General features: G+C 41.8%; 1 protein-coding gene and 1 long non-coding RNA gene across 2 annotated transcripts; both read left to right on the top strand.

Annotated features, from left to right (window-relative positions):
* Positions 1–862: 862 nt before the first annotated feature.
* On the top strand, positions 863–6,788 carry LOC116054029 (peptidyl-prolyl cis-trans isomerase C). Its single transcript, XM_031305313.2, has 6 exons — positions 863–1,104; positions 2,082–2,195; positions 3,244–3,337; positions 4,475–4,542; positions 4,728–4,844; positions 6,361–6,788. The coding sequence occupies exons 1-6, from the start codon at positions 1,000–1,002 to the stop codon at positions 6,487–6,489; spliced, it is 627 nt and encodes a 208-aa protein (XP_031161173.1). The 5' UTR covers positions 863–999; the 3' UTR covers positions 6,490–6,788.
* Positions 6,789–11,263: 4,475 nt separating this feature from the next.
* Positions 11,264–23,655, top strand: LOC116053860. Its single transcript, XR_004105949.2, has 3 exons — positions 11,264–11,588; positions 19,822–19,823; positions 23,646–23,655. It is a non-coding gene; the product is annotated as an uncharacterized LOC116053860 (long non-coding RNA).
* The last annotated feature ends 3,499 nt before the right edge of the window (positions 23,656–27,154 follow it).

The raw sequence follows: 27,154 nt of genomic DNA, 5'->3' as shown, positions 1-27,154 counted from the left end.
ATTTAATTTGTTAAAAACACTTGTTTTAAAACTACACTATAAGATTTTACTTTTCTTTAATGGGCATAATAGCAGCTGAATGTTGTGTTTGTATTCATAAATCTCCAGCACCAGTTTGTGCTGCTGCAGCTCTTCTTATGCTATAATGTTCCAGGTGTGCGCAGGCTGACAGGTGTGACATTCGGCTTGTTACAACAAATGATCAAACACACTGATGTTACTGTTTCTATCAGCTCGGGATGCTAAAGGTCGACACAAACAGGACTGCTAACCTTTATTCGAGCAGAGAGATCAGTTGTGCAGCAGGAATGTTTTCCCCCCCTGTCCCATGAGCCCCTCAAAGTTATTCATCAGACCGCTTGGAGGGTCTCCAACCACAGGTTGGGAACCACCGACTTAGAGTGTTTTAGAGTCCTTTGTTTTAAAGTGTTACTTTGGGATTTGCAGATTTTGAAGACAAAATTTGAGCAGTTCCCAGATGATTTAAATATTTTATTTTATAATGTAAAACGTGTCATTGACTCTTCTATGCAGCTTTTTGGCAACTTTTCTTTTCATTTTCTCCCATCCCCTCTTATTCTCCTCTCCTCATCTCTCTTTTATTTCCCTTTCATCCTGTTCTCTCCTCTTGGCTCACCTTGATTCCAGACTACACTTGTTTTTGTTTCCTTTTCTCTCCTTGTTACTCCTCTCCTCTCCGTTTCATTTTGTCCTTTAATTTCCTCTCTCCTTTCCTTTATCCTCCACCTTGGCCCCTCTCCTTGTTAGCTTTTCTCTCATTATCTCCTCTCCTCTCCTCTCCTCTCCTCTCCTCTCCTCAGTGGGCGGGACTCTGATCCATATCCAGCCCACAGGGGGGAGTGGTCTGTTGATGTGGCCGGGTTTGGAGCGCTGTATCACGGCCAGCCTCACAGCTGTGACTCGCTGTGATTCCCCCCCCCCCCTCCCTCGCCGTTACTCTCAGCAGGGGCCCGGTTGCCACCGCTGTCTCCCGTAAAGATGGAGCTCCGGACGATTATACCCGCTCTGCTCTTCCTCTCTGCCGCATGTCTGCAGTCGGTGTCCGGGGCGGCATCACGGAGAGGACCGAAAGTCACCGAGAAGGTGGGTGATGAGATTTGCCGCATCGAGCGTCGATTATAACTGGCATTCAGCATTCAGCGCGCGCACACACACACACACACACACACACACACACACACACACACACACACACACACACACACACACACACACACAGACACTGAGAGACGACATCTCCGGTCTCAGTGGAGGGAGGCCTGGACCGGGAACACACACACTTGTATCACCACGTAGGCTATTTACAGATCTTTCCAGAATATGTGAGACAATCCACACACACGCACGCACACACACAGCTGTACACGTGTACATTCAGACGAATACGCAGTTCGTTTGCCTGCAGGTCGTTTGCACGGGTTCGCGCACAAATACACGCACGGGACCTGACCTGAATATAAATATGTACTATCATATAGGCTAATTTAGTAATTTATGATGGCCAGTCTAATGTTTTTATTGTGAAAGGGTGCCCCTTAAACAGGGGTGTTTGTGTTAATGAAACAGACAACTTTAATATAAATGTTCAATGATATAAAATAATAGTCTATTAAAACAGACAATATGTCTCCATAAAGTAGTGATCATGGACTTATACTCCTGTAAAAGTATATCAGTCAAACCTTCAGTGCAGTAATATCCTGTGTTTGCAGTAAATGGGCTATTTAGACAGAAATGTTACAGTAAATCATCTCGATATCCAGATACCCATCACAGTTATTGTACTAAAATAGGCTGTAAAAGTTGAGTTCAACATCTCATACTAATCCATAAAAATAAAGCAACTCTTCTGTTAAACTCCATTCTTTACTCTCCAAACACATGGAACTGAGATAGCTGAACGTTTGGTGAATAAAGTGTTTTAAACTGGAGAACATTTGTTCCACTTGTTTAGTTTTGATGGACATGTTTTGAAGCTGTGTGTGTGTGTGTGTGTGTGTGTGTGTGTGTGTGTGTGTGTGTGTGTGTGTGTGTGTGCGTGCGTGTGCGTGTGCGTGCAGGTGTTTTTTGACATTACAGTGGCGGGTCACGAGGTGGGGCGGATCGTCGTTGGCCTTTTTGGGGAGGTTGTCCCACTCACTGTCAATAACTTTGTCGCCCTGGCAACTGGAGAGGTAGGATGATGGTGTATACAAGCGAGCACACACACACACACACACACACACACACACACACACACACACACACACACACACACACACACACACTTTACTCTTACAGCTGTTTCAAAAGTTCCATTTCACAAATATTTTTCATTATATTTTTCATAATCATATTACAAATTCTTTTAGGCTTATCATTTCTTTTATCTTGTATATTTAATTCTTAAAGTCAATGAAGTATCTCCAGAAAACTTTCCAGTCTGTAATTCATCGGGTTGTTTGTAAGTCTTTATTTAAAGGAAAGTTGATCAGATGACCCTGAATCATACAATGTTTCACTTTCATATCTGTAGTCAATGTTGCAGATTAGTTGTGATTTTATCAATAAAACATCAGGCATTTAATTTTGAAAATAATTATATAGAGTGGTTGTGTGTTGCATGTGCCTTTTTAATTTATTTCTATATATTTAATGTACATACATTTCCACACAAAAAACTTGCCTTATGAAGCAAATATTAGTTTTTTGTTAAATCTTTCCATTGAGTCTCCCCTTAACCCTTTTAAAGCTGCTAACTCTCTCTAAAGCCTGATAAATGCTTCTGTGGAGGCTCCACGCAGAGCTTTCGCTGTAGCCTAGGTAAGTGGCCTGAAGTTCATACTTGTGCGTCGATCTCTTTAAGAGAATAGCAGGGCCGGCATGTGTGTATCCTGGGGAGTGTGTGGTAGAGCGAGTGAGAGAGTGACGGTGATTAGCTTCGGAGCGAGGACTCTAGAGAGGCATAGTGGGAGAAACAAAGTGTCTCCCCTGTGCTTTTTGACCATGGTCGAAAATCTTTAGCAGGAAAAGTTAAACCTTCTCCTTGATTTCATGTTGTTAATGGAGAAGTGAGAGGTGCACATCAGGCTACGGCGTAGGGTCGGTATGTCATTGTACCTACGTACGTACCCACGGCGTCGATTTAACGCAGAAGCATAAATCAGCCTTTACTGTGAATGCAGTGGTCTTTGGGTTTGCTTGTATTCGTGCAGACGTTAAGTTTCTTGCATGTCTCTGCAGAAAGGTTATGGCTACAAAGGGACAAAGTTCCACAGAGTCATCAAGGACTTCATGATCCAGGGAGGAGACTTTACAGCTGAAGATGGAACTGGAGGTGAGACTCAAAGTGACAATAGTACATCTTATAAATACCAAACACTCACTTTCTGTCGGATTGTACACTGAAGTCAAACCGAATCTTGGTTTATTCCTACCCTCTAATACGACCCACAGGAGCAATTCCCGCCCTCAAGCAGAGAATGTAACGGTCGTGGTTTTAAACACTTCAATAACGTTGTGAAACCGTTTGGTTTGGTTGGTTATGTTTAGGCATCCAAACTACTTAGTTTGAAAAACCTGTCTGAAAGTTGTCTTCTGGTAGCTGTGCCAAGAGAAATCTCAATCATTCCCAATCTTGCAGAGATGTTACTTCATATAAATTCACTTGCCACATACCGAAGTATTTCCAATCCATCAAAACGTTAAATATTTTGTTCTGATGCTTTTCATGGCCTCTCTATGGGCTTCTACCTTGACTGTATGCCTCCATATCCCCCCGATTGCCTGTGAGCTTCTCCTGACTATACAGTAATTTCTCTACTGTGCAACAGAAAGTTGCGTGGTCATGACAGAATCGTTACCATATTTTTACAAATACGGCTGCTACGGAGCCATAATGTGAGATACAAGGTACTGGAGCCTTTTATACATTGTTGAGTTTCTTTAGAAATAAACAATGGACAAATAGAGTCTTTAAACGCTTCAGATGTAAAGTTATTCGCTGTCAAAGTGACACCAAAATGAATGGCAGTCAATGGAATGCTAACGGAAGGTGATGGCTTGTTAGCCTTTGAATCTCCCCATAGGAGGTACACTTTGCGGATGCACGCTTACCCCCTTGGGACAGCCTCAGTCAAACCATTTACTGTAGAAAAAAAGCATTGATGCATCCACAGAAACTCGTGAAACTCCTCCTGCAGGGTATTCCATTTCTGTGCTGTCCATTCATATGCTCAGTGTTTCACCACAACACCACTATATACATACACCCTCTGTTTCACACACAACACTGTAAAGCCCATTAGTATTATAGGGTAAAACGGCCCATTTGTGATATAAATCAGAGCAATGGTTTGTACGCATGTAACCTTTCTTGTTAACTTCACACAGAGCAAGGAGCCAGTCTTTTACAGTTTTTAGATTTCATGTCAAATTTGTCACCACCTGAAAGTGACCAAACTTTTCCATCCAGGTCACAGCATCTATGGAACAACTTTTGCAGATGAAAACTTCAAACTGAAGCATTTAGGAGCCGGCTGGGTGAGCTCACACACATTTGTGTTTCTATTTATGACCTCAGTATTTCTCAGTTTCTACTTTAAATGTAGTTTTTCTTAATGAGAGGATCAGCTAGGTGACCTAAAATCTAAACATAACTTGTCAAAATTATGATGGTATAATGTATTAAATGGAGAAGTGTGTGTGTGTGTGTGTTTATGTACCAGGTGAGTATGGCGAATGCCGGTCCGGACACCAACGGATCGCAGTTCTTCATCCTGGCTGCCAAAGCACCGTGGCTGGATGGGAAACACGTGGTTTTTGGCAAAGTCCTGGATGGGATGGTGGGTGGACCCTCAGACACTTTTCATTAATCTGCTGCATGTTGCTTTAAAGAATAGGCAGGTTTGTTGTGACATATGGTTAGATTTCCATTAACAGATATGACATTTGAAGTTTTAGAATAAAGTTGGCTTAATTATCCTAAGTGGACTCTGAGGAGAGATGAAAAAAGTTAATTCCTAAACTATCAAACAAACAAAAACTTACAGTTCATTAATTAGTGAAGGGAAAAGGGCATCTAAGATTTGATCACAACAATAGTGGAATGTAAATAAGTACATTTACTCACGTACTGTACCTAAGAACAAATTTGAGGTACTTGTACTTGAGTATTTCCATTTTCTGCTACATCTCAGAAATAAATATTGTACTTTCTACTCCACTACATTTGTCTGACAGCTTTAGTTACTTCTCAGATGAGTTTTCCATCCCCTTCCTGTCCAGTACAAACAATGTATCTCCAGATGTGTTGATGTTGAATGTCTGAAGGGTGAAGTGTTCCTTTATGGGTTGAGAAAATTCTCCTACTTCCTAAGCTAAATAAAGTCTTTAAAAAGCCTCATGGATCAGCTGGACAATGCATCCTCACAAAGCTGAAAACAGGGCTGTTTTTCTGACAACGTGAAAAGTTTTCAAACTTTTTAGAGATACATGGTTCTCACAGGACAGCGACGCTACAAACATATGATGATCTTACAGAACATGATGCATTGCTGTAGATTCAACTACCCAACAGTATATGAAGGATTTAAAATGAGCACAACCTTAAGCATCTACAGCAATAAAATGCAACATAGACATTAATGCAGACATTGAACCCATCCCTAACCAATTGAAAAGAACAACGATTTAAAGTGCTCGTATTATGCTCATTTTCAGGTTCATAATTGTATTTAGAGGTTGTACCAGAATAGGTTTATGTGGTTTAATTTTCAAAAAAAAACATATTTTTGTTGTACTGCATATTGCTGCAGCTCCTCTTTTCACCCTGTGTGTTGAGCTCTCTGTTTTAGCTACAGAGCGAGGCATCTCACTTCTGTTCCATCTTTGTTGGGAGTCGCACATGCGCAGTAGCTAGGTAAGGACTACTAGCCAGTCAGAAGCAGAGTAAGAGGGCGTGCCATGCTAGCAGCTAGGCGAGCATTATAATGTGCGTTACAAAGTGACCACGTTCGTCACGGAAATAAAGGCTGGACTACAATAGAGCTGTTTGGAGCAGTTTGTGAACAGTGTTTTCTGTTGGAGATGGTAAGTCCCTTTGTGGTGGACTTTGGGCTTCTTCACTTAGTAAACCTATAACATGCACAAAAAGATATATAACTAAAGTATAAAATATAAATATATAAATAAAGGAAAGGGAAAAAGCCAAAAAGCATAATATGAGCACTTTGTGCCCCAAAATGTTAATAATGCACTCTTAGCTGTGCAGTTATGGAAAAATAACCCACTTTGCTTGTTACAGATGATCTCCTATATAAAACCTGTACCTAACCTGCTTCTGTCCGTCTCCTCTGGCAGTCTGTGGTTCACACCATCGAGCTCCAGGACACCAACGACAGAAACCTGCCGTACACCGAGTGTGTGATCGTCAACAGCGGCAGGATCCCCGTCAAAGAGCCCTTCGTGGTGGAGGTGGAGGGCTGGTAAACGCCACTTTTAGACGGTTTACTGTAGAACAAAGACACTATGTGATTATTAGATTCTGGTGATCAATCAGAAGTCCAAATTCAGATTCTCATATTATCACTTTTGCATGTTAACGTGCTGACACCAACATGCTAGCAACTAGGGCTGGGTATTTGTTTAAAATGTTTTGATTCTCTATGCTCAGGTGAAAACCTTATATCTCCAAAATGGCCACTTTTTTAGGATTGCCACGTTTTGAACTAGATTCAATTTCGACAACAAAGCAACTTTAGAATCAGCAGATTTTGGCTTTTTTATTTTTTATTTTACAACCAAAAGGTTTTAAAAGGATTCATGAGCCTTAAAGCGTAATTCTCGCCAAAATGCAACCTAGGGTCTTTTTGTGAATGTACCCGAGTCAAACTTTCGTTTAAAAGCATATTTAGGACGGAAACGCCACTTTAAGATGTACCGTATTTTCGTTTTTTCAGTCTAATGGCCTTTAGAATGGGAGTGCTAGGGGCATTTTTATGCGAGCCTCAAAATAGCTATTTTTAAAACACTAAGAAGGCTTAACACAACATGAAACTTTGCTCCAAGTATCACCAGGGGCTCTACATCTTAAAAGTGGCGCTTCTCTCCTAAATATGCTTTTAAACGAAAGTTTGACTCGGGTACATTCACAAAAAGACCCTAGGTTGCATTTTGGCGAGAGTTACGCTTTAAAGTGCCCATATTATGAAAAAATCACTTTTTCTGGGATTTGGGTTGTTATGTTGTGTCTCTGGTGCTTCCACACACATACAAACTTTGAAAAAAATCCATCCATGCTGTTTAGAGTGAGATACAGTTTCTGAATGTGTCCTGTCTTCAGCCTCTGGGTGAGCTGTTCAAAATCGGCACGACTTGTGACGTCACAAGCCGAAACGAGCAGGCTAACCGCAACCATTAGCTCGTAGCGTTAGCATGCTAACGCTAATGCTAACGCTAGCATGCTACCTCGTTCTCAATAGCAAAGCACTGCTACAACACACACAAGTTCACCATAATCTACAAAAGAACTACTTCCATGTGCGCCCTCATTTAGAAGTCTCCCAGCTAATCCTGCCTTGTAACTGACCGAAGTTGTAGAAACAGCCTTTCTTTTACTGTCTATGGAGCTAGCTAGCTGACATGATCTACATCTGAGCTACTGCACATGTGCAAGTGCAATCAAAGATAGTACAGAAGAAGAAGAAGAAAAGAGGTCTCACTCTGTAGCTAAAACAGAGACCAGCTGAAAAGAGGATCTGCAGCAGTGAGAGAGAGCACTGCAGTACAACAAAAATATGGTGTTTTTTGAAAATTAAACCATGTAAACCTATTCTGGTACAACCTTAAAATACAATTATGAACCTGAAAATGAGCATAATATGGCTGCTTTAAGGCATGCTTTTAGTTGTATAAATCTAGTGAGAAAGTCGCCAAGTTGGCAACACTGATCTGTTTATTTATTCATAACGTACCCTGTGTAAAAGGACCCGTCATAGATGAGCATGTAAAACAAACGCCAAAATCTGGAGATATGGGATTGTCAGCTGATAGTAACACACTGTATGCAGAGAGAATTCATCAAATTCACTGTGGTTCATGCTAACTTTTTAATGTTAGCTGGCATCCTCCCTAAAACCCTGTATCAAACTAAATAATGAACTGTGCTTTAAACATGACAAACATCATGGAAACTTGAATTTACAGAACTATGTAGCTCCTCTTTAAAGGTCCCATGGCATGAAAATTTCACTTTATGAGGTTTTGTAACATTAATGTGAGTTTCCCTAACCTGCCTATGGTCCCCCAGTGGCTAGAAATGGTGATAGGTGTAAACCGAGCCCTGGGTATCCTGCTCTGCCTTTGAGAAAATGAAAGCTCAGATGGGCCAATCTGGAATCTTCCCTTTATGACATCATAAGGGGAAAGGTTACCTCCCCTTTCTCTGCTTTGCCCGCCCGGGGAGATTTTGGCCCACCCATGAGAAAGAGAGCGACATCATGGCTTGCAAACAAGCAAAGCATGGCAGTTGGTCAAGGCCACACCCCCACCCTCCACCTTGCCCCCCCTCTCTCCTCCTCAATATCATTTAAAGCTACAGACACAGAAATGGCACATCCTAAGTAAAGCTCATTGTGGGACTGGCTCTAGTGGCTGTAATTCTGCACCAAGGCTGAATTTTGGGAAAGAGACTTCAGATACAGTATTAGGGGACCACTAAGGTCTCTATAAAAGAGACTTCAGATACAGTATTAGGGGACCACTAAGGTCTATATAAAAGAGACTTCAGATGGGACCACTAAGACCTATATAAAAGCATCCAAAAAGCAGCATGTCATAGGACCTTTAATCTCTAATTGCCAAATCATTTTTTATTTGCAATATGCTTGCATTTTCTATGCAACTAATCAATACTTAAATATCTTCATTTCAATTACTGTTAACAAACATATGCAAAAAAGACGTAGTGTAGCAAGTGTCAAATGCCATTCTTGCACTTTATCTTTCCATCGTTGAAAATGAAGATTTCCTTTCTCCTGTTTTGGTTACATGTAAATGGAGATATTGTCTTCCTGATGCTTTATGAACCATATCATGTTTGCAAAAACTAGAGCACAAATTGCACAGGAAGGAAAATTGTGTGGAAGTGTGTATTAATACTGTACTAATACTGTAGCTGTCCTCTCAGTAATGATTTAGATGTTGTACTTTGTGTTAGAGGTGTGTTGTATCTATCTGACTATGACCAGATCAGTGAACTAATTCTGACTGTAAATATCATTAGTTATTGTTCTTTTAATGTTGGGATTTCAGTTAACCCAAAACTGTCACGGTAGAGTAACAATCCAGGAAGGTTATGACATGTCACTGAAGTTAATGTAGCATTCAAAACCTCTTCAGCAAACATATCAGGAGTTTTGTTGTCATTATTTATAGTAACAGCAGAAGGAGAGTGCCAACATGTGTGTTTTATACAATAAACAATATGCTGTTGCAAACAAACCTGAGACAATGTTCAGTTATTTTGTCTGTGATCTTTTTCTGTTTTTCCGTTGTGTTCCAGTTTTTAATGCAGCGTTCAGGTGATCCTCTTCAACTCTTTTAGGGCCTTTTCACACTTGAAAGTCCAAACCAAGCTTTACATTTTTGTTACATTGTATACATTTGATCCGGTTAATTTTAGTTTCACATTGCAAGGATGTGAGTGCTACTACACTACATACCTACGTCCTGTCGTCATCACCTACGCAAGCTGCGTCAAAGGGTACACCAGGCTCAAGGCCCCGGGGCCAATGCAAAGGTCTATTACTACTTACTTACTTACTTACGCCTATCGCTCCTTTTTCATGGAGCATAGGCCGTTGACCACAGCTTGCCAGAGTGTCCTGGGCTTTTCTTCCAGCTGTTTCCATGTCATCCCGCTCTGCTGGATGTCTGTCTCGAGGTCCCTTCGCCAGCTAATCTTGGGCCTGCCTCTCTGTCTTGTGCCTTGGGGGGGGTTCCATCTAAGGACCTGCCTGGTGGTGCTTGTATTTGGTTTCCAGAGTGTGTGGCCAATCCATCCCCATTGTTTTCTTTTGATCTCTTCTTCCACTGGTTGTTGGCCCATTCTCTGCCAGAGATCCTTGTTGCTGATGGTATCTGGTCAGTGGATGCTCAAGATCTGCCACCGGCAGCTGTTGATAAATGTTTGTACTTTTGTCATTGTGTTCTTGGTTGTCCTTAAATGGAATCAAGTACAAAAATGTACTTACTGACTCATATCACTGACAATGCAATTGATATGTATTTACATGATAAATACATTTATCATTAGAACACATTTCAACTTGTCATCTGATACCCCACCTTCTGCAGTTATTGTGAAAATTGTGTTGTGTAGTGTGATCCTGTAGTGTCAAAGGAACAGCGATGGAATATTGAGCTTTCTTTCCTACTATGGCCACGCTAAGACCCGCCCTTAAATCACTAGTATTGGCCAGGCGTCCATGCTTACGCAAGGTAACGTAACCCGATTTGTACAGGTCCTATCCCCTGACCAATCGACTATCCGATTCCTAACCTTAATCACTCGAGGTCAATGCCTAACCCCAACCAATCGAGCTGCTATTGAAGGGCGGGTCTTGGCATGGCCATAGTAGGAAAACAAATTGGCCACCCGTCGCAGCGCGAAAATGTGTAAACCATGGCCACGTTCAGCCCCGACAAAACGTAGCAACGCGTTTTTTTTAAAACTGAGACGGGATGCGTTGTGGGCCAAAGCGGTCTGCCTTTTTATTACCACGAGTTTACAGACAAGTCTCTTCTGATTGGGTATCACCTGTGACACAGCCAATAAACGAGAGACACACCCACCAGAACGAGAGAAAACATAACTCAAAGCCATTGCACACCGTTACACCATTCCGAGGAAACATGTCGTTCAACCAGGAAACTGTAGCAACACGCTGCACACCGTTTTGAGATTGAACGTGCCCAATGATTCTGTTTTCTCAGACATGACTTCACCCACAGTTTTTCCTTTTTTGGTTCACCCACAGTTTTTCCTTTTTTGGTGCAAAGCATAGCACACACAGGTGCTGCGGTGCTTTCATTTTTCTGAAGTCACATTTGATCGCACAAGTTTTTGTGTGATCCATAGGCCCTGGAATTGCCACTCTGAAATCATTTAGCGTTTTCATCGCATCAATCGTTTTACGCCAAATTTCTGGCCCTGCGTCCAGTGTGTGCGTTCTTAGATTAAAATATACAAAATCGGTTAAAGGAGAATTCCGGCCGATTTTTACCTGAATCTTGATCGCTAGATTTCTCCAATACTGTCGATAGGAAAAAAACGACCAAAATCGGTGCTAGCAAACTGGAGTTGCTGCAGCTAATGGCCAGAGCTCCCAGTTAGCTAAAATGCCAGTTGTGGGGGCATGTTCTAAAGAGTGCCTTTGTGCCTCTTAACAGACACAAAATGCAATTAAAATTTCTGTGCAACATGAACAGGGCCCTTACGTGACAACAAGATGCGTTTTCAACTCAGACATTGTGAAGAAACCGTTTAAATTCAAAGTTTGTACTGTCACCTACCTCTTTTACCATCGGTCCCTTCACCTAAAGCCCAGAAGAGACGATCACGGAGGTCATGCCTTCGTGACAAAAACTTGAACTTTATTTCCTCCTCAAAAATAGGTAATTGAGCACTGTAGTGGTTATGACCATATCAGTGGGACTTCAGCGTGAGACTACAGCTAGCCTTCAGTAACGCTATTACTGTGCAAGCCACAGTAATTCTCCTTTAAATCTGTCGTTATGTTCGTGATCCCCCCTTATTTTGAAAATCGGTTAAGATTTGAAAATCCTCTAGTGTGCACAAGGCATAAGAACAGCGAGCAACATAAGAACATAAGAACAAGCGAGGTCCTGTAGTCATTCTGCGTTAGAACCTGCTGCGTGTGAAAACAATCTAAAACACTCTTTTCATTCAGACTCCAACTTTGTCCTGAATAATGCAGAGACCCTTTTTGTTTCTCTGGATTGAACAAGTTGTGGGTCTGCAGGCCGCCATTTGAGAAGCGTTGGCGTTAAACGGTGTAATTATCGTCGGTAAAAGGTGAAGCTGCAGAGGAAGGCCGAGAGCTGACAGCTGATCTCTCAGAGCTGACACAAAACTGCTGCTAATGAGAACTACAGCGGGTGATTTGTTTTCCCCTGTTCTACAACACACACACGCACGCGCACACACGCACACACGCGCGCACGCGTACACACACACACACACACACACACACACACACACACGGGAGGAAAACATCTCCGAACACAAAGGTCAGAGCGGAGCAGAAATCTCAAGAGGAAGACAGGAAGTCGACAGAAAACAATGAAATATATCACCGTCGTCTGCTCGATGCGTTCGCTCCTCTGAAACGTCGGATCTCCACAAATTAAGAAAATAATCCGGATTTTCTTACTTCTGGAACAGCTAAAGGTGACCGGTAGTCTGACACTCCGGAAGAGTTTCAGCTCTGTTCATCTGTTTTGTCGCCCATCTTCTTCCTACATCTTCCATCTTAAACATGCCCCTGTCGCAGCTTTTTTGGAACGTGTTGCAGGCATCAAATTCAAAATGAGTGAATATTTGCAAAACAACAATGCATTTTATCAGTTTAAACATTAAATATCTTGTCTTTGTAGTGTATCAATGGAATATAGGTTGAAAAGGATTTGCAAATCATTGTATTCTGTTTTTATTTAAATTTTACACAACGTCCCAACTTCATTGGAATCGGGGTTTGTATTTCTGCACTGAGTTTCTTGCTTCATTTCCATGCTGCAAGGTGAGTTTTCCTTTAAAGGTCATTAAAGTCACGTGACACTATCTGTGCACTCTTTACAAACAAAGTCAATACCGTGTGTGCATCATCAAGGCTGGAGGACAAACCCCAAGTTCGTCTTCAGTAAAAAGCAGGGTGAGAAAAGCTACAAACTTCATGTCAGGCTGAGAAATTTGAACTGAACAAAAGGTACATTTGTGTTTTTGGACATTTAGAAGACACATTTGCTGAGATGTAATCTCTGATTTTGTTTCTTTTTTTTTCTTCCAGGAAACATCTTATAACATATCCTGTAAGATTTGTTGATTTGAATGTCTTTCAGGTTTGGATTTCTTCAAATTCATTAATACAATACTGGTATGGCGGTCGGGGTAAAAAGGAACCACTTCATTGGCTATTATGAAGAGCGGATTACAGTGAGTGACTTTCAACATACGTTATTGTGTGTAATGTTATGTATGTAAGACACACTCCAGACATCCAAACCCATCATAACATTTGGTTCAAAAGTGACATATAAATGTTGTTTCAACCACATTTAAATGACTATATTTCAACATGAAGCAGAGCCTAACTACATGAAGAAACATAATCATTTAAGGGCTGTTGAAACAACATTTATGAAACAAATTCAACCTGGTTTTAACCTAGATGTCGTCACATTTTGACACCCTCTCTATGTTCAGTCATATTTAAAATTTAAGATGCTTTCCTAAAAATAGCTTATGCTTAGCTTTTTTAAAAAAGGATTGTTTTTTTGTGGTTTAAATCTGGTACATTATGATAAATTATAAGAGGGCCCAGGTGTGATGTATACATTTTAATATAATTTATACAATCCTACAACCCTCTATATAATACTTATATACTATAATACTACTATAATAAAGAGTTATGGGTTATTTTAAAGAGCATATCAGCATGTAAAATGTAAACAGGGACACAAACTCTGAGAGAAAAATGACATTTTCTGACCCTCTCTCCTGTTTGAAACATCTCAGCTGAGTCTATATTTTCTGTCTGTTGTTGTTTTATTATTCCACAGGACCACCAGGTGAGACGGACAGACGGACAAACTACCACCTTAAACATCCACCATCTCTCCTGAGCACGCTGCAAAGGAGAAGAGAAACCCCTCTCTCCGTTTGTCAGCCGATATAACAAGACTGTCTGAACCCGGCGAACCAGCAGAGAGCCCGAGACGGAGGGCAAGAGGAGAGGGTTTCGGAGGAGCAAAGAGAGAAATAGAAAGCGATAGAGAGACACAGAGAGAAAGAGACAGAGCGGAGGAGGAGAGATAGAAAGTGGTGGTAGGTTTTTAAATGGTCCGGAGGGATGCGTGTCGAGGAGGAGGAGATGAAAGAGGGGAGGAAAGAGGGGAGGCTCCCACAGCGACTGCAAGTTGTTATATTGGGGATCTGTTAGTGGATCAATGAAAAAAGAAAGAAAGAAAGAAAGAGGGAGGGAGGGAGAGAGGCTGTGTGGAAGGATGACAGGCCTCATTACCACCAAACCTCAGACAGTGATGCTTCAGTGAGTGTGTTCATACATGTGTGTGTGTCTTTGTGTGTGTGTGTGTGTGTGTGTGTGTGTGTGTGTGAGAACTCATTTTCACATGTATACTGTGTGTATTCCCCTGCCAGCAGAAACATATTTACATGCATGATTGTGTGTTTTCAGGACTGTCCATCCTTTCTCTCTTTGTATAACTCTGAGTGTGTGTGTATGTGTCTGAGCATGCGTGCGTGCGTGCGTGCGTGCGTGTGTGTTTGTGTGTGTGCGTGTGTGTGTGTGCTCCCTGTAGGCCTCTGTAAGAGGAGGATGATGGGACAGAGTTGTTTAAAGGTCAGCAGCAAACACATCATCAGACAGAGAGAGAGAGGGAGCTGCCCTGAGAACTAACAGCTAACCTACACACAACCGCAAACTAACCACAACACAACTGCTGCAGTCACACTGATATTTAAGGATAATTCTTCTGTATTACATCTTAGGTCATCGTTTTTATCCATCAGTAATAATAACTGTGTACTCACCAAATGAAAAGCTGAGAGCTAGGGACAAGAAACACGATCAGACAGTCAGACAGGCTATCTTACTGAATTGAAACAAAACTACTACATGTAGGTTTCGGAAAAGATCGGGAATTGGATTAAAATAAGTACGTTTTTTTATGTAACTTAACTCATGTACGTAAGTTAAGTACTTCACATTCGTGAGGTAAGTTAAGTATGTTTCGTAGCCTAAGTTTACTTTTAAGTAAATAAGTAAGCCAACGTTGACTTTTGGTTTCCCACAGGACACGAACAGCAGCCCCCTGGGTTAAAGTCTTGTGTTTGTTTGACCCATTTTAAAATTTAGAGAGCTGCACAGAGTTTTAAATGAAGAGGATGGAATGTGCAATGTAAAGAAATAATAATCCAAAAGATGTATGTTAGTTAACACTGCCATCACACAATACATCCATCCATCCATCCTATAGCTGTTAAGTTGTCACTCTAAAGCACAAATGTCAACCTGCTGGCGGCACTAGAGGAAAAGTCAGTAGACTAACTAAAGGCAGTGGGATTCATCCTCTTGGAACCATGAAAGTCTGAACCAAATTTGACGGCAATCCATCCAATAGTTGTTGATATATTTCAGTCTTGACCAAATTAGTGGACTGACCGACTAACAGACAATCGATCACTGCCATCTTGCATGACTAAAAGCATTGTTAATGAACATCATATAGAAAATAATTTCCTTCCAGGTAGAAAACCCCTTCGTCCCGTACATACAGATGGTTCGTTACACAGAGCCATCTGAGAAGTTCCGTTTCCTTCTGCTTTATTTGTGTTGGAATTTTAAACTCTAGTCGATTTCTGAGGACTATGGTTAACTGCTCCTCAGATCTCTGCATGGTAAATCCAGACAGCTAGCTAGACTATCTGTCTAATCTGAGTTTTCTCTTGCACGACTAAAACAACTTTTGAACGTACACGTTCCACCAAAACAAGTTCCTTCCCGAGGTTATTTTACAGCAGCACGGTGACTCCGTCCGGCACTTAGCACCACCCAAGACGATTGTGATTGGTTTAAAGACATGCCAATAAACAAGAGCACGTTTTTCTCCCATCCCGGAATGCTGTGTGGACTAGCCAGACCCTCCTCCACGGTGCTGTGGACTAGTTGAAGACTGATAGGATAGATTTTTGTATGATATGTGATATCATAAGAATCCAGCTGCCTTGCAAGGTAAACATATTGGCTCAAGTTCCTCTCACCCTTTAAATGTAAAGAGTCTTTTCAGACTTTAATTATAAGTGCTGCAAAGATGTGGGCGACCACACAGCAGATCTAAGCCTGAATACTTCGAACTCACTGATGTTGTTGCACTGAACATGCTGTTAGTGCCTGTATTGTACGAACAGAGCAAAGTCATTTTCACATTTTTGTATCGAGTGGTTTTCTGCCTGTGCTTGGAAGGTTGAAAATCAATCCAAAAACTTTGGAAAGGGAAAATGATCTCCACTAAAACAATGTACTGCAGTTTGAACTCAGATCACTCAGCCTTTTGAAGTCAAAATGTTTCCTTTTCTAAAATGTGCGCTGCAGCTCTGTAACTTTGCAAAGTACATAAGGAGATTTGTCCGAGCTATAAGTCACAAGAATTATGAGCAAGGTTCAAGTGAAGCTTTAGTTCTGAAGGATCGTTAAATAGCTTTTACTACTGATTGATACTTGAATGGTTTTACCGTTAATCCTCAAAAAAAGTCTTTAAAATGAATATCTAATGATTAATTTAACTTGTTTCTGATTTTGCATTTTACGGACATACGGACATTTTTTTTCTGTCAAAGTCTTGCTTTGCAAGAGGAATAATTACATTAATGAAACATACAGCTGCACTGTTTCCATGTGGTATTATACCACAGCGGTCATAAATGTGCTGCAATCTTGTAGTCTGCCATGCTTATAAAACCGAAAAATGTAAACAAAACAATTCCAAACTACATTGAAATATGTCACTTCCAATAGCATGCAGTTCTCATTTTTGTCTCAAGTCTCAAATCAGCAACTCTGGGATTTGTTGTACTTGCAACCTGTTCTCACTCCCAACTCGTCAAAAATGCTGTTGCTTGGTCAGTGGACCTTAGCGTCAGATACCTACGCACAAGGCACCCGTCCGTATGGGACGCACAGGACATTGCAGCACATTGACCACATTGACCAACCAGGTGGTTTTACCTTGCACGTTGAAAAGTGACGCCAAGGGGTCCCAACCCACAGCATCAAAAAGTGACGGAAAGGTGTCCTGATCAAGCATCAGTATTTGAAGAGTTGGGCGTAAGAATGTGTCGCTACTTGTGTAAAACATCATTAAAGTGACAGCACTTCTACTGTAGTTGGACATTTTCTTTCCACCAGTGATGCTGTTCCCAGTGGCTAACTGTACAAACTGGTTGTGGATGTGAAGCAGCAATGAAAGATCTGTTTTTCGCCCCGTTTCCTTACCTCCACCACATCAACGACTCTCCCATCATGTGCAGATCCTCTCTCCTCGCGGCCGTCACCACGTCGGCCATATTGACCTTACAGCAGCGCCGTTGAGTCTCGCCTTCCTCCACAGCGACAATTATCACCTTTTTCTCCTCATTCTTTTTCCTCCACCTCCTTGTCCCTCCTCTTTATCCCTGACTGCAATTAGAGAGAGGAATAATCATATTGACAGGGCTGACAGGTCGGGGCAGGAGAGCGGGAACATGAATAGTTACATGTGTCAAAGGCACAGCGAGGAGGAGGGGGGGCGATCACATATATCACTGTGTCTTATTATAGCTTTGATATTATGACAATGACACACAGCCAATTCAAATTCAGAATCACTGAGGCCACCAGGTCCAATAGATTCCCAGGAATTAGTCTGCTGACATTTCTACACAGACATATCGACATCTAACACAGAAGAACAGTACAGACTGGGACTAACAGACGAACTCTGTACTGAATTATATATCGACGTACACGGATAAAGGAACACGAGACTGAATTTATATCATGATGATTGGCAGACAGGTGTCTATTAAAAAAACTGAATGAGGCTTTTAGAAACATGATGTTTGAGATCTGATATGAAGTCCCTTTCACACATCCGCTGCAAACCTGAACTTATCTAGACATTACTTGGAAGAGCTATATATGAAAACGCAATTGTCTGAATCTGTTGGACCGGACCCTTTACCCTGCCAGCTCCCGACTATGAAGGCCGTGTAATGTCCAATAGAGCCCATGTGTGAATGTGTAAATTGCTCCCCAGATGCTTTTTAGCAGCACACTGCTCCTTAGGATGGGTTTAGACGCAGAAGTCAAAATTCACATCGTATTCCCATCAACAGGTACGTACGATATTGTACGAAAACTTATGAACAATTCGTATGAAATGTTACGAAATTACGGTGACGTGATGACAGTTATATTTAGGCATCGACCGCTTATTGTGAAACGGCTACACCAAATCGACTAGTTAAGGTTAGAATACAGTTTGTGGTTTGGGATAAAATACCTGTCCCCTTAGGTAGTACTTCCAGGTCATGAAGATCCGTTCCCCGGGTGAAAGTCCTTTGTTTTGGGGACCATCCGCCACCCTGACCCCCTACCTACGCGGATGTTCACGCTCTTATACCCGGTCATAATTACTACGGACAGTAGAGAGCCAGTTGAGGTGGTTCGGGCATCTGGTAAGGATGCCCCCTGGGCGCCTCCCTAGGGAGGTGTTCCAGGCACGTCCAGCTGGGAGGAGGCCTCGGGGAAGACCCAGGACTAGGTGGAGGGATTATATCTCCAACCTGGCCTGGGAACGCCTCGGGATCCCCCAGTCGGAGCTGGTTAATGTGGCTCGGGAAAGGGAAGTTTGGGGTCCCCTGCTGGAGCTGCTACCCCCGCGACCCGTTACCGGATAAGCGGGAGAAGATGGAGATGGAGACAGTAGAGAGCGCTGCTTTATAGCAAACGTCAATAAGGGGCTTACAGTAATAAATACTTGGGTTACATACAAATTACAGTGCATTCATTTTCGTAGCTATATGTGCGAGCACAGATGAGCCTGCGTTGTGCTGGCGATTGTATGTGACCATTGATCAATAAAGTTTAAGCCCATGTGTGAATGTAGCTGAACAGTTACAAGATCATTCAGTCACCATCAAGTGCAGTTGTAAAATGGTAAAATACAAAATATATATAATACAATTAATGGTAAAAATATAATGTTGTCTGGACAAGGCTGGTGGAAGAGTAGATGTGATCCAGGACAGTCAAGGTTTTAGATGGCCTGTACACTCACACACAAACATGATTTAGTCAGACCAAGAAAGATCTATTCTACCAAACTTAATACAAACCATGTAAAATAAAAGATGGTGCTAGACTGGGTAAACCCAGCCCGATCTGCCGGTGATTTGATTTCTCCCTGCAGCTCAGGCTGGAAACCTGTACATTTTTCTATCCTGCTTCCGTTACAAATCTGCGGGGACAAATCACAAACTGGCTTATCCACCTGGCGCGCTATTGGCGGGTTTAACACGGTGACGATAGAGAAGCAACGGCAAGCAGCTTTTTGTTTACATTCAACATGGCGGCCACCGAAGCGCAGCAACCCGTTGATGCCGCTGTCGCTGTTGTTTTAAAAGATTTCAAAACAAGTTTTCTCTGAAAACGGAACAGAAACCTGCCCTGGAACAATTCCTACAAAAAAAGGATGTGTTTGCCTTACTACCGACCGGCTTTGGTAAAAGCCTAATTTACCAGCTAGCCCCACTAGTGGCTCTGCAAAGTACGTCACCCAGATCATTGGTCTGATTGGTTGAAGGACTATCCAATTGCGTACAGAGTCATTTGAACTATGCCCGTTGATCACGCCTCTACACAAAAAATACAGAGCAGACTCCCCAGACTAATGTTCAATCTTAAAAGATTGAGCTTGGTCTGGTGATAGCCAGATGGTACATGAATAGCTGTTGAACAGCAGTGTGCTCAGTGCTGCCACTGGTGTTCAGAAGAAGAATTCGCCTAAATAATCTTTTGATGTTTTGTTGTCAGCATACTGTACATATATCTGTGATGCTTTTGCATTTCAAGAATAAAGGTTCATTTAGATGCCTCGTTATACAAAGTTTTTACTGGTTTTGTTTTACCTGAATTAAAAAAAGAAATAAATCATTCTTGCATTACAGACTTACTGTTTACATTTGGGTTAATTACAGTAAAACTTATTTCTTCTTGCATTCATTCTCCAGCGAGCTTTGTCCTATTTATATTCAGTCTTACACTAAAAGCTTATTTTCTACTCTTTCTTTCTTACATACATTCTTGTATGAAACCCAAATTCCTCTCTCTGTATGCATTTCACCAATTGTCCAATAATAATTTTCCCATCTGTATGCATTTCCTGAATTAAAACCCAAATTTGACCTCCACTTCTTCACATAGCCTATTAAAAGCCATTTTCCGCCTTTGTTTCTGCTTTTAACTACATGCATTCCACCATTAAAAGCTAATTTTCCGACAGCCTCGCTCCCATCTATATGCATTACTGCGCTGAAGCTTAATTTTTCTACTTTCTCTGCGCCTCCTCTCCTCTCGGGCTCCATCAGTCTGGGGGAGCCGTCCAGGGAAATCGTTAGCGCTCCTTCTCTTTAAATTGGGGAGGTGGACGGCAGGTGAACATCGCATTGATCGCCCTCTCAAGGCCTCTTTCTCTTGCCTCCCCTTCATCTCTCTTTTCTCTCTCCCTCTCTCTCTCTCGCATCCCTCACCACCAATTGTCTGGCCTTTACTCCCCCCCCCTCCTCACATCACCGCCAATTGCCGGCCTTTTTTCCCCCCTCTATCTGTTCCTTCTTCTTTTCTTCAGATGCTAGTGGAGGTCACAAATTTACAAGAGAGAGTGGAGGGGCAGGAGGGGGGGGTGTTGCTGTCTATCTGTCTAACAACCGCCATCATGGGGCAGAAAACAGAGATATGGGGGGAGGGGGGGTTGCAGGGGCCCGGGCAGCAGGGGGTTATGGGACAGAGATGGTGGGTGGCTTGGGAGGGGGGTCGGAGTAAACATAGTGATGATTTCCCCTGAGTTTCGTTCATCCGGACCGATGAAGAGGGAGAGAGACAGAGAGAGAAAAGGGGGGAGAGAGAGAGAGCAGCTGCTGTCCTGTCACCGTCGGCGAACGTAACTGTGGTGACACCGCCTCCTCCTCACCAGGAGAGAGAAAAGAGAGGATGTTGCGAGAAAATCGAAATGCTGACACACACACACACACGCATACACACACACACACACACATATACATGCTGCTAACACACACCGAACACCCTCAGCGGGCCCCTCGGACACCTCTCATCGTCCAATTAGAGTCCTAACTGAGAGGACGGATTCCTGTCTCACACATTATTTTCTTTAAAGTACTTGTTTTTTCCAGATTGTTCTACTTTTCTTGTATTGCGTTAATGGCTGTGGCTGTGTGAAATGTTTTCATTGGTTAACTTACTTGTTTATGAGTTTTAGAACAGTCCTTTAAAAAAATAAAAGACTGGCAGCTTTATACATATATATAATGCTGATTGTAGAGAAAACTGTAGATACACCAAAGTATTGGACCAATTGAAAGGTTGACCTGATGATTATTTAAGTAAATGTACCTATACCACACAGTAAAAATAGTCATGCATTGAAGATTTTGCCTCAGTAAAAGTATACTATGTGAATACGACATGATTATATTTATTGTATAATCATGAAAATGTGGTTAAAGTATTAAAAGTAAAACAATTAAATGTTAAAGCAGCAAATCTGGGAACTGTTTTACTTTTTAGTGATTAATGGTGTGAGCTGTACTGGGGGGGGGGGGGGGGATAATTTATAACAAAACAGTAGGCCTATATGTATAAATATATATTTGTATTTATACTGTATTTTCTGAAGTACTTTTACTTCAGTAAAAGTTTGATTGCAGGACTTGTAACAGTATTTCTACACTTTGACATTACTACTTTTAGTAAAAGTTCTGAGTACTTCTTTGAGTGTTAGTTAGTAGTTCAACACGTTCTCACACTCATCTCGTAAAATATCGACGCTTGGTCAGGTGCCTTTGTCGTTCTTATTGACGCTAAAAGTCTCCTTTAGTGCTTTAAGTAAACATGCTTGGTCAGGACTATTGCCGTCCCTTTTGACGCAGTTATGTTAAGGAAAAGGTTGTGGGTGGGCTTACGGTTCTGTGACACGCGGGAACTACGGGACGGTTGGGTTTAGGAAAGGGTCGTGGGTGGTACGGTTCTGTTACACGCGGGAAGAACGGGACGGTTGGGTTTAGGAAAGGGTTGTGGGTGGGCGTACGGTTCTGTGACAGAGGAAAGAAAAAAAATGACTAAAGCAAGCATGACAAGCGGGACGCAAACCCCACTCTCCTGGGTGATAGTCCTGTGTTTGACCCATCCACCACCCCAACCAACCTCTTTACGTGGAAATTCGCCCTTACATACTACTCGCTAAATCCTATCTAACTGCTGCTCTCCCCGGTGCATTACACAAAAACGCTGAAAGACGCCTTTTTCGTCGCATCAGATGCTGACAGCAACTGTCCAAACATCCTTATTTTACGAGTTCAGAATGAGAAGAGCAAAAGTGGAAACAGTAGTCGAGTCTGTAAAGTAGCAGTTGCTGTTTCGTCAAGATGCAAAGTTTATTTGCATCTTGACGAGACATCTTGATTCAACGTATTCTCATGAATGGGTCTGTATGATATGCACACCTAGTTAAGTTTAGGAAAAATGTGGTTTGGAAGAAAACACTCCCAAGGAACACGCATTTCCTGCGTAAAAGTCTTTTTGTTTTCCCTGGGAAGTGAACTCCACTCCCTGGCTTGAAAGTCCTGTGTTTTAACGCCTGTCCAGCCACCTCAATCTTATGCAAGCCGTGTTCTTATACAGCAGCAGTCATTGGGGTGCATACAGCAAAAAAAACGTGGAATGCTTACGAATTACAATTCTTATCTTTTCATAGCTATATGTACGAATGGTTCATGAGAACAGGCTGCTTACTTAAAGTATTTAAGGCAATAGCTTTGCTTTTTGTCCTGCATTTAAATTCACTGTTGAAAGCAACTTTTTCAACTGTGGGCCTGTACAATATGTCTCCAAGCCCAAGCGGATGAAATACACTGATGACGTCATAGTGAAGTCATCAGGGTATTTTATCCGCTTGGGCTCGGAGACATATTGTTATTTTCTCAGACTTGACAAAACTCTTTTAGAGTCACAGGAAGACATTATACAATCCTTTTTGCAATGTTGTGTTCTTATACATTACTTCTTGTGACTAATACACTGTAAATCTTTGTGTAGAATCAGTGGAGTACCCCTTTAATAGAAGTATAGCAGTAAAGCTGTACTGTACTGCTTGACTACACGTAGTAGTCGCAAGTCAATACTTTAGCACTAGTTACTGCAGTATTTGTAGTAGCAGGAAGAATCATTTTTAGTTAACTCTCCCTTTTCTTTTTCACTGTGCTCTCTTTATTCTCCCTCTCCTCCTCATCTGTCCTTTATCTGCCCCCCCCCTCTCTCTCTCTCTCTCTCTCTCTCTCCCTCTGAAACTAATTAGCAGTGAAGGCCGGAGCAGAGGGAGGAGTGAGGGAGGGAGACATAAAGAATGAGGAGGGCTGAGAAAGCCGAGGAGGTGGGAAAGAGGAAAAAAAGATAGTAAAAGTGGAAAAAAGATCCATATTACATAGTTGCAGTCCAGGTTAATCCTGTGAGTTGTAAGCAGCCATAGCAGAGAGCAGAAACTCTTTCTAGTTCTTCTTCACTGCTGTTTTCTTCCTGCTCAGGAAGGTGAACTTCACACTGACAGCATTTCAGAGCATTTTAGACGTCCGAAACTTGTCCATCTCAATTCTACAAATGTTGCGCCCTTCTTTGTTTTTCTAAGTTCAGGCGCCCCGTAAAAGTGAAATCTCTAACAGACAGCTATTCAAATCATACAAATGTCTTACTGTCTTCCAGTTTTTTACCCTAACACATAATCAAAGAAGTACAATGGCATATTTGGGCCATCGTAGGAAGAAAAAAAACAATTACAGTGGGGTAAAAAATAATAAATAGGTAGCCTAATCATCCAAGACAAAACTCAGAATTTCCGAGATTTAAAGTGATACATTTTCCAGAAAAAAAACCTTATATTAATATTCTCTGAGATTATAAAGTCATACATTTTTGAGACATATAAATACTTTAAGTTATACATTTATGTGAAAGAACTCCAGATATTCCTGGAGATTAAAGTGGTAAATTAATGGGGAAAAAAAACTCAGAAAGAATTGTGTGTTTTGTTGTTGTCAAGGAACCACATCGCTTTACTTTGCAAGGTTGGATCAACCTCATCACACCACAGACACACCTGCAGTGGATGACCAAATCAGATTATACTTTACAATCAGATTTAGCAAAAAAGGAAATCCTCGTGATTTTAGCCCAGAATCACTCAGTGCGTTTACATGCACAGCAGTAACCGTTTAAGTGAATAACCGGGTTATGCCAGTTCTCCTCGTAAACATGAGCGGGGAAGAATGGGAAGAAGGATGGGGGTAACTCTACCCCCGGCGTAGGTGGCGCTCTGCCAACGCACAACTGGCTTTTTCTTCCGGTTGACCTATGTCAAAATTACACTGACCGCCATTAAATTAGTAAAATGTAAGAACTTAAAGTTTCATTAACACACTCTTGTCACAGCGTAGGAAAGCACAGTGCTCTCACAAGATGACTGACAACTTGTTCGGCTCATTATAGCTAACCAGTGTCGGGTGGATATAGCAAGCTAAGTTCGTTAGCGTTAGCTGACTAACGTTAGCCAGCGGCTGCAGTGGAGGCTGTTCGGCAAGATGCAAAGTTTATTTGCATCATAAGACATCTTACATCAATGCATTCTCATGAACGGGTCCGTTGTATGAAAATGTATGCAGACCAAAACGTATGATATCCTATGAAACTAGGAGAACGCTAGCTGGTTATGTGACGCTGGCTACGAGCTCCATGATGCTGAGCTGCAGTTGCTAGCTGTTTTAAGCCAAGACAGTTACGTCTAGGTATCCAAAACGACTAGTTTGGAAAAAAGAATGTGATAGAAATGATTCTATCATTTTACACGGGCTCGGGCTGAGCTCGGGCTCGCGCTCTGGGTTGCGTGGTAAATGAGCAGTCAGGTGATGCGTTTCGATTAGCGCGGAAATGGATGCTGAGGTGAAACGGAGGCTAGCCTCTGGCGATTACATTTCGGTTGCACCGGCAAAGAAAGCAAAGTCTGAGGTGTGGAAAACTTTTGACTCTTCCAAGTGGCCTATAGCCTACGTTAGTCATGAATAAATGATGTTAAAAAATGTATAAATGACTCATTCTTGACAAAAGGCAAAAACATTTGAATATTGTTGGGCTGTAAACGGGTTCGGGCTTTTAAAAATGTACTTGTCGGGCTTGGGCCAAATTCTGTCGGGCTTGGGCCTTGTCGGCCCTAACTTTTAAGGCCTGATTGCAGCTCTACTGTTCGGTCCCTCCACTTTTTTGCCGAGACACAACGTTGACAGCCACGGAGAAGGAGAAATCTGTTTAGGCATCTCCCGGTGTCTGCTGGCTTTTTGCTGCCGGTGGCCCGCCGCTGATTTGGACAATGCTGTTCTGTTGTATGGTATCATAGCAACGACTGCGACTCACAGCTCTGACAGATTATTTTTGGTTCAAAAACCACTTCAGGGGAGTGAGGAGGGGCAGTTGGAGCATGCACATACGCTTAAACCGATCATACTCCGTTTAAGGTTTATAAATGCAGGAATACTCCGGTTACTGAAGGAGTTTTCTAGGTCTGACAACCGGGTTATGAGAACTGATTTTAACCTGGGTAAGGTGTTTACATGGGGTTTGAGAAATCAGGGTATTGCCTTGAACTCGAATATAATCGTTTTTTTAAACTGCATGTAAACGCACTGACTATATTATCATAAGCATCTGGACTTTGAAGAGATATTGCTTTGAATTGGGGTTATTCAGAAGAAAACAACATACTGATTTGGATGAGGTGATATCTTTTGAGCATCAGGAACTACAACACAATGGACACATGAGAGGATATCACTGGTTACATCTACGGGCCATTACATGGGGCGGTAAAGCAGGTCACATGATACACAGCAGGTGGCGGCGTCTGTGGTGTGATGAGGACGATTGAAACCTGCAAAGTGAAGCGATCCAAAGACAAAAAAACCAAATGTATGACTTTGTAATCTCAGAGAATATTCAGAGGTTTTTTCTTGTAAATTTGTGATTCTATTCTTGTGAATTCACCACTTTAATCTCAGAGAACATCCGTATAAATTGGACTTGAATCTTGGAAATTCAGACTTTTTTCCTCAAAATATTAACCCACTTCCCCCGCTCCGTATTTATTATTAACTTTATTTTAACCTAATACACTGTAGTAGAGAAAAGAATAAAATAGACTGAAGAGATGTTGCCTCTGTGTATCTCCTCCTCCTGCTGCTGAAAGCTTATTTTTCTGTCAGTAAACAGCTAATTGGTCGCAGTGTGTGATGCTGCAGCCGGTCGATAACATAATGCAAAATAAGAAACAATATATAAAGTGGAAAGTGATGGATGAACCGCTTAAACTCTGACGTCTAGTTGAATGTGTGTAGTTAATGTGTGAATGTTCACAGTTTGAGTGTCAACAAACATGCAAATAACCCACAAAACTCTTCCTATTTTTCCCCTCCGTGTTTGAACATGATATCTTCTTATTCCAGCTAACAAACAGGCTGGTAGTTTTGTGTTAAAACACTACGTCTCATGGTTGTGTTTCTCACAATCGCTGCTAATTATATATCATCTTTTAAAGGTTTTCTTACAAACCCCAAATTTCTTTCTTTGCAATATGTTTGATTTTTTTTGGCATTGCGTCTTTGTAAGTGTTCCGACAATAAGACTCAAGTGTTGATAAATGTGAATTGTCCTTTAACTTTATGGTGCTGATTTGAATCAGATAGATTGATTTTTGGATTTTTTTTTGGAATTAACTCTTCATGTTGTCTCAGCTGTTTTTTATCAGAGATGACACACACTTGTTAAAACTGAAACCACCTACAGAGAGAGAGAGAGGAGGGTTTTTTAACATGATGGAGCTCCCCCCCCCTCTCTCTCTCTCTCTCTCTCTCTCTCTCTCTCTCTCTCTCTCAGTGGGATGGATGGATTTTTCGTCGTCCTCCATCTCTCTTATTGTTTTCACACACCAGTAGGATGAGATGCTTCACTGAATAGTCTGA

The sequence above is a fragment of the Sander lucioperca genome, chromosome 2, assembly GCF_008315115.2.
Source record: "Sander lucioperca isolate FBNREF2018 chromosome 2, SLUC_FBN_1.2, whole genome shotgun sequence".
Classification (NCBI taxonomy): domain Eukaryota; kingdom Metazoa; phylum Chordata; class Actinopteri; order Perciformes; family Percidae; genus Sander; species Sander lucioperca.
The sequence above is the reverse complement of the archived record's forward strand: the minus strand, read 5'-3'. Positions and strand labels throughout refer to the sequence as shown.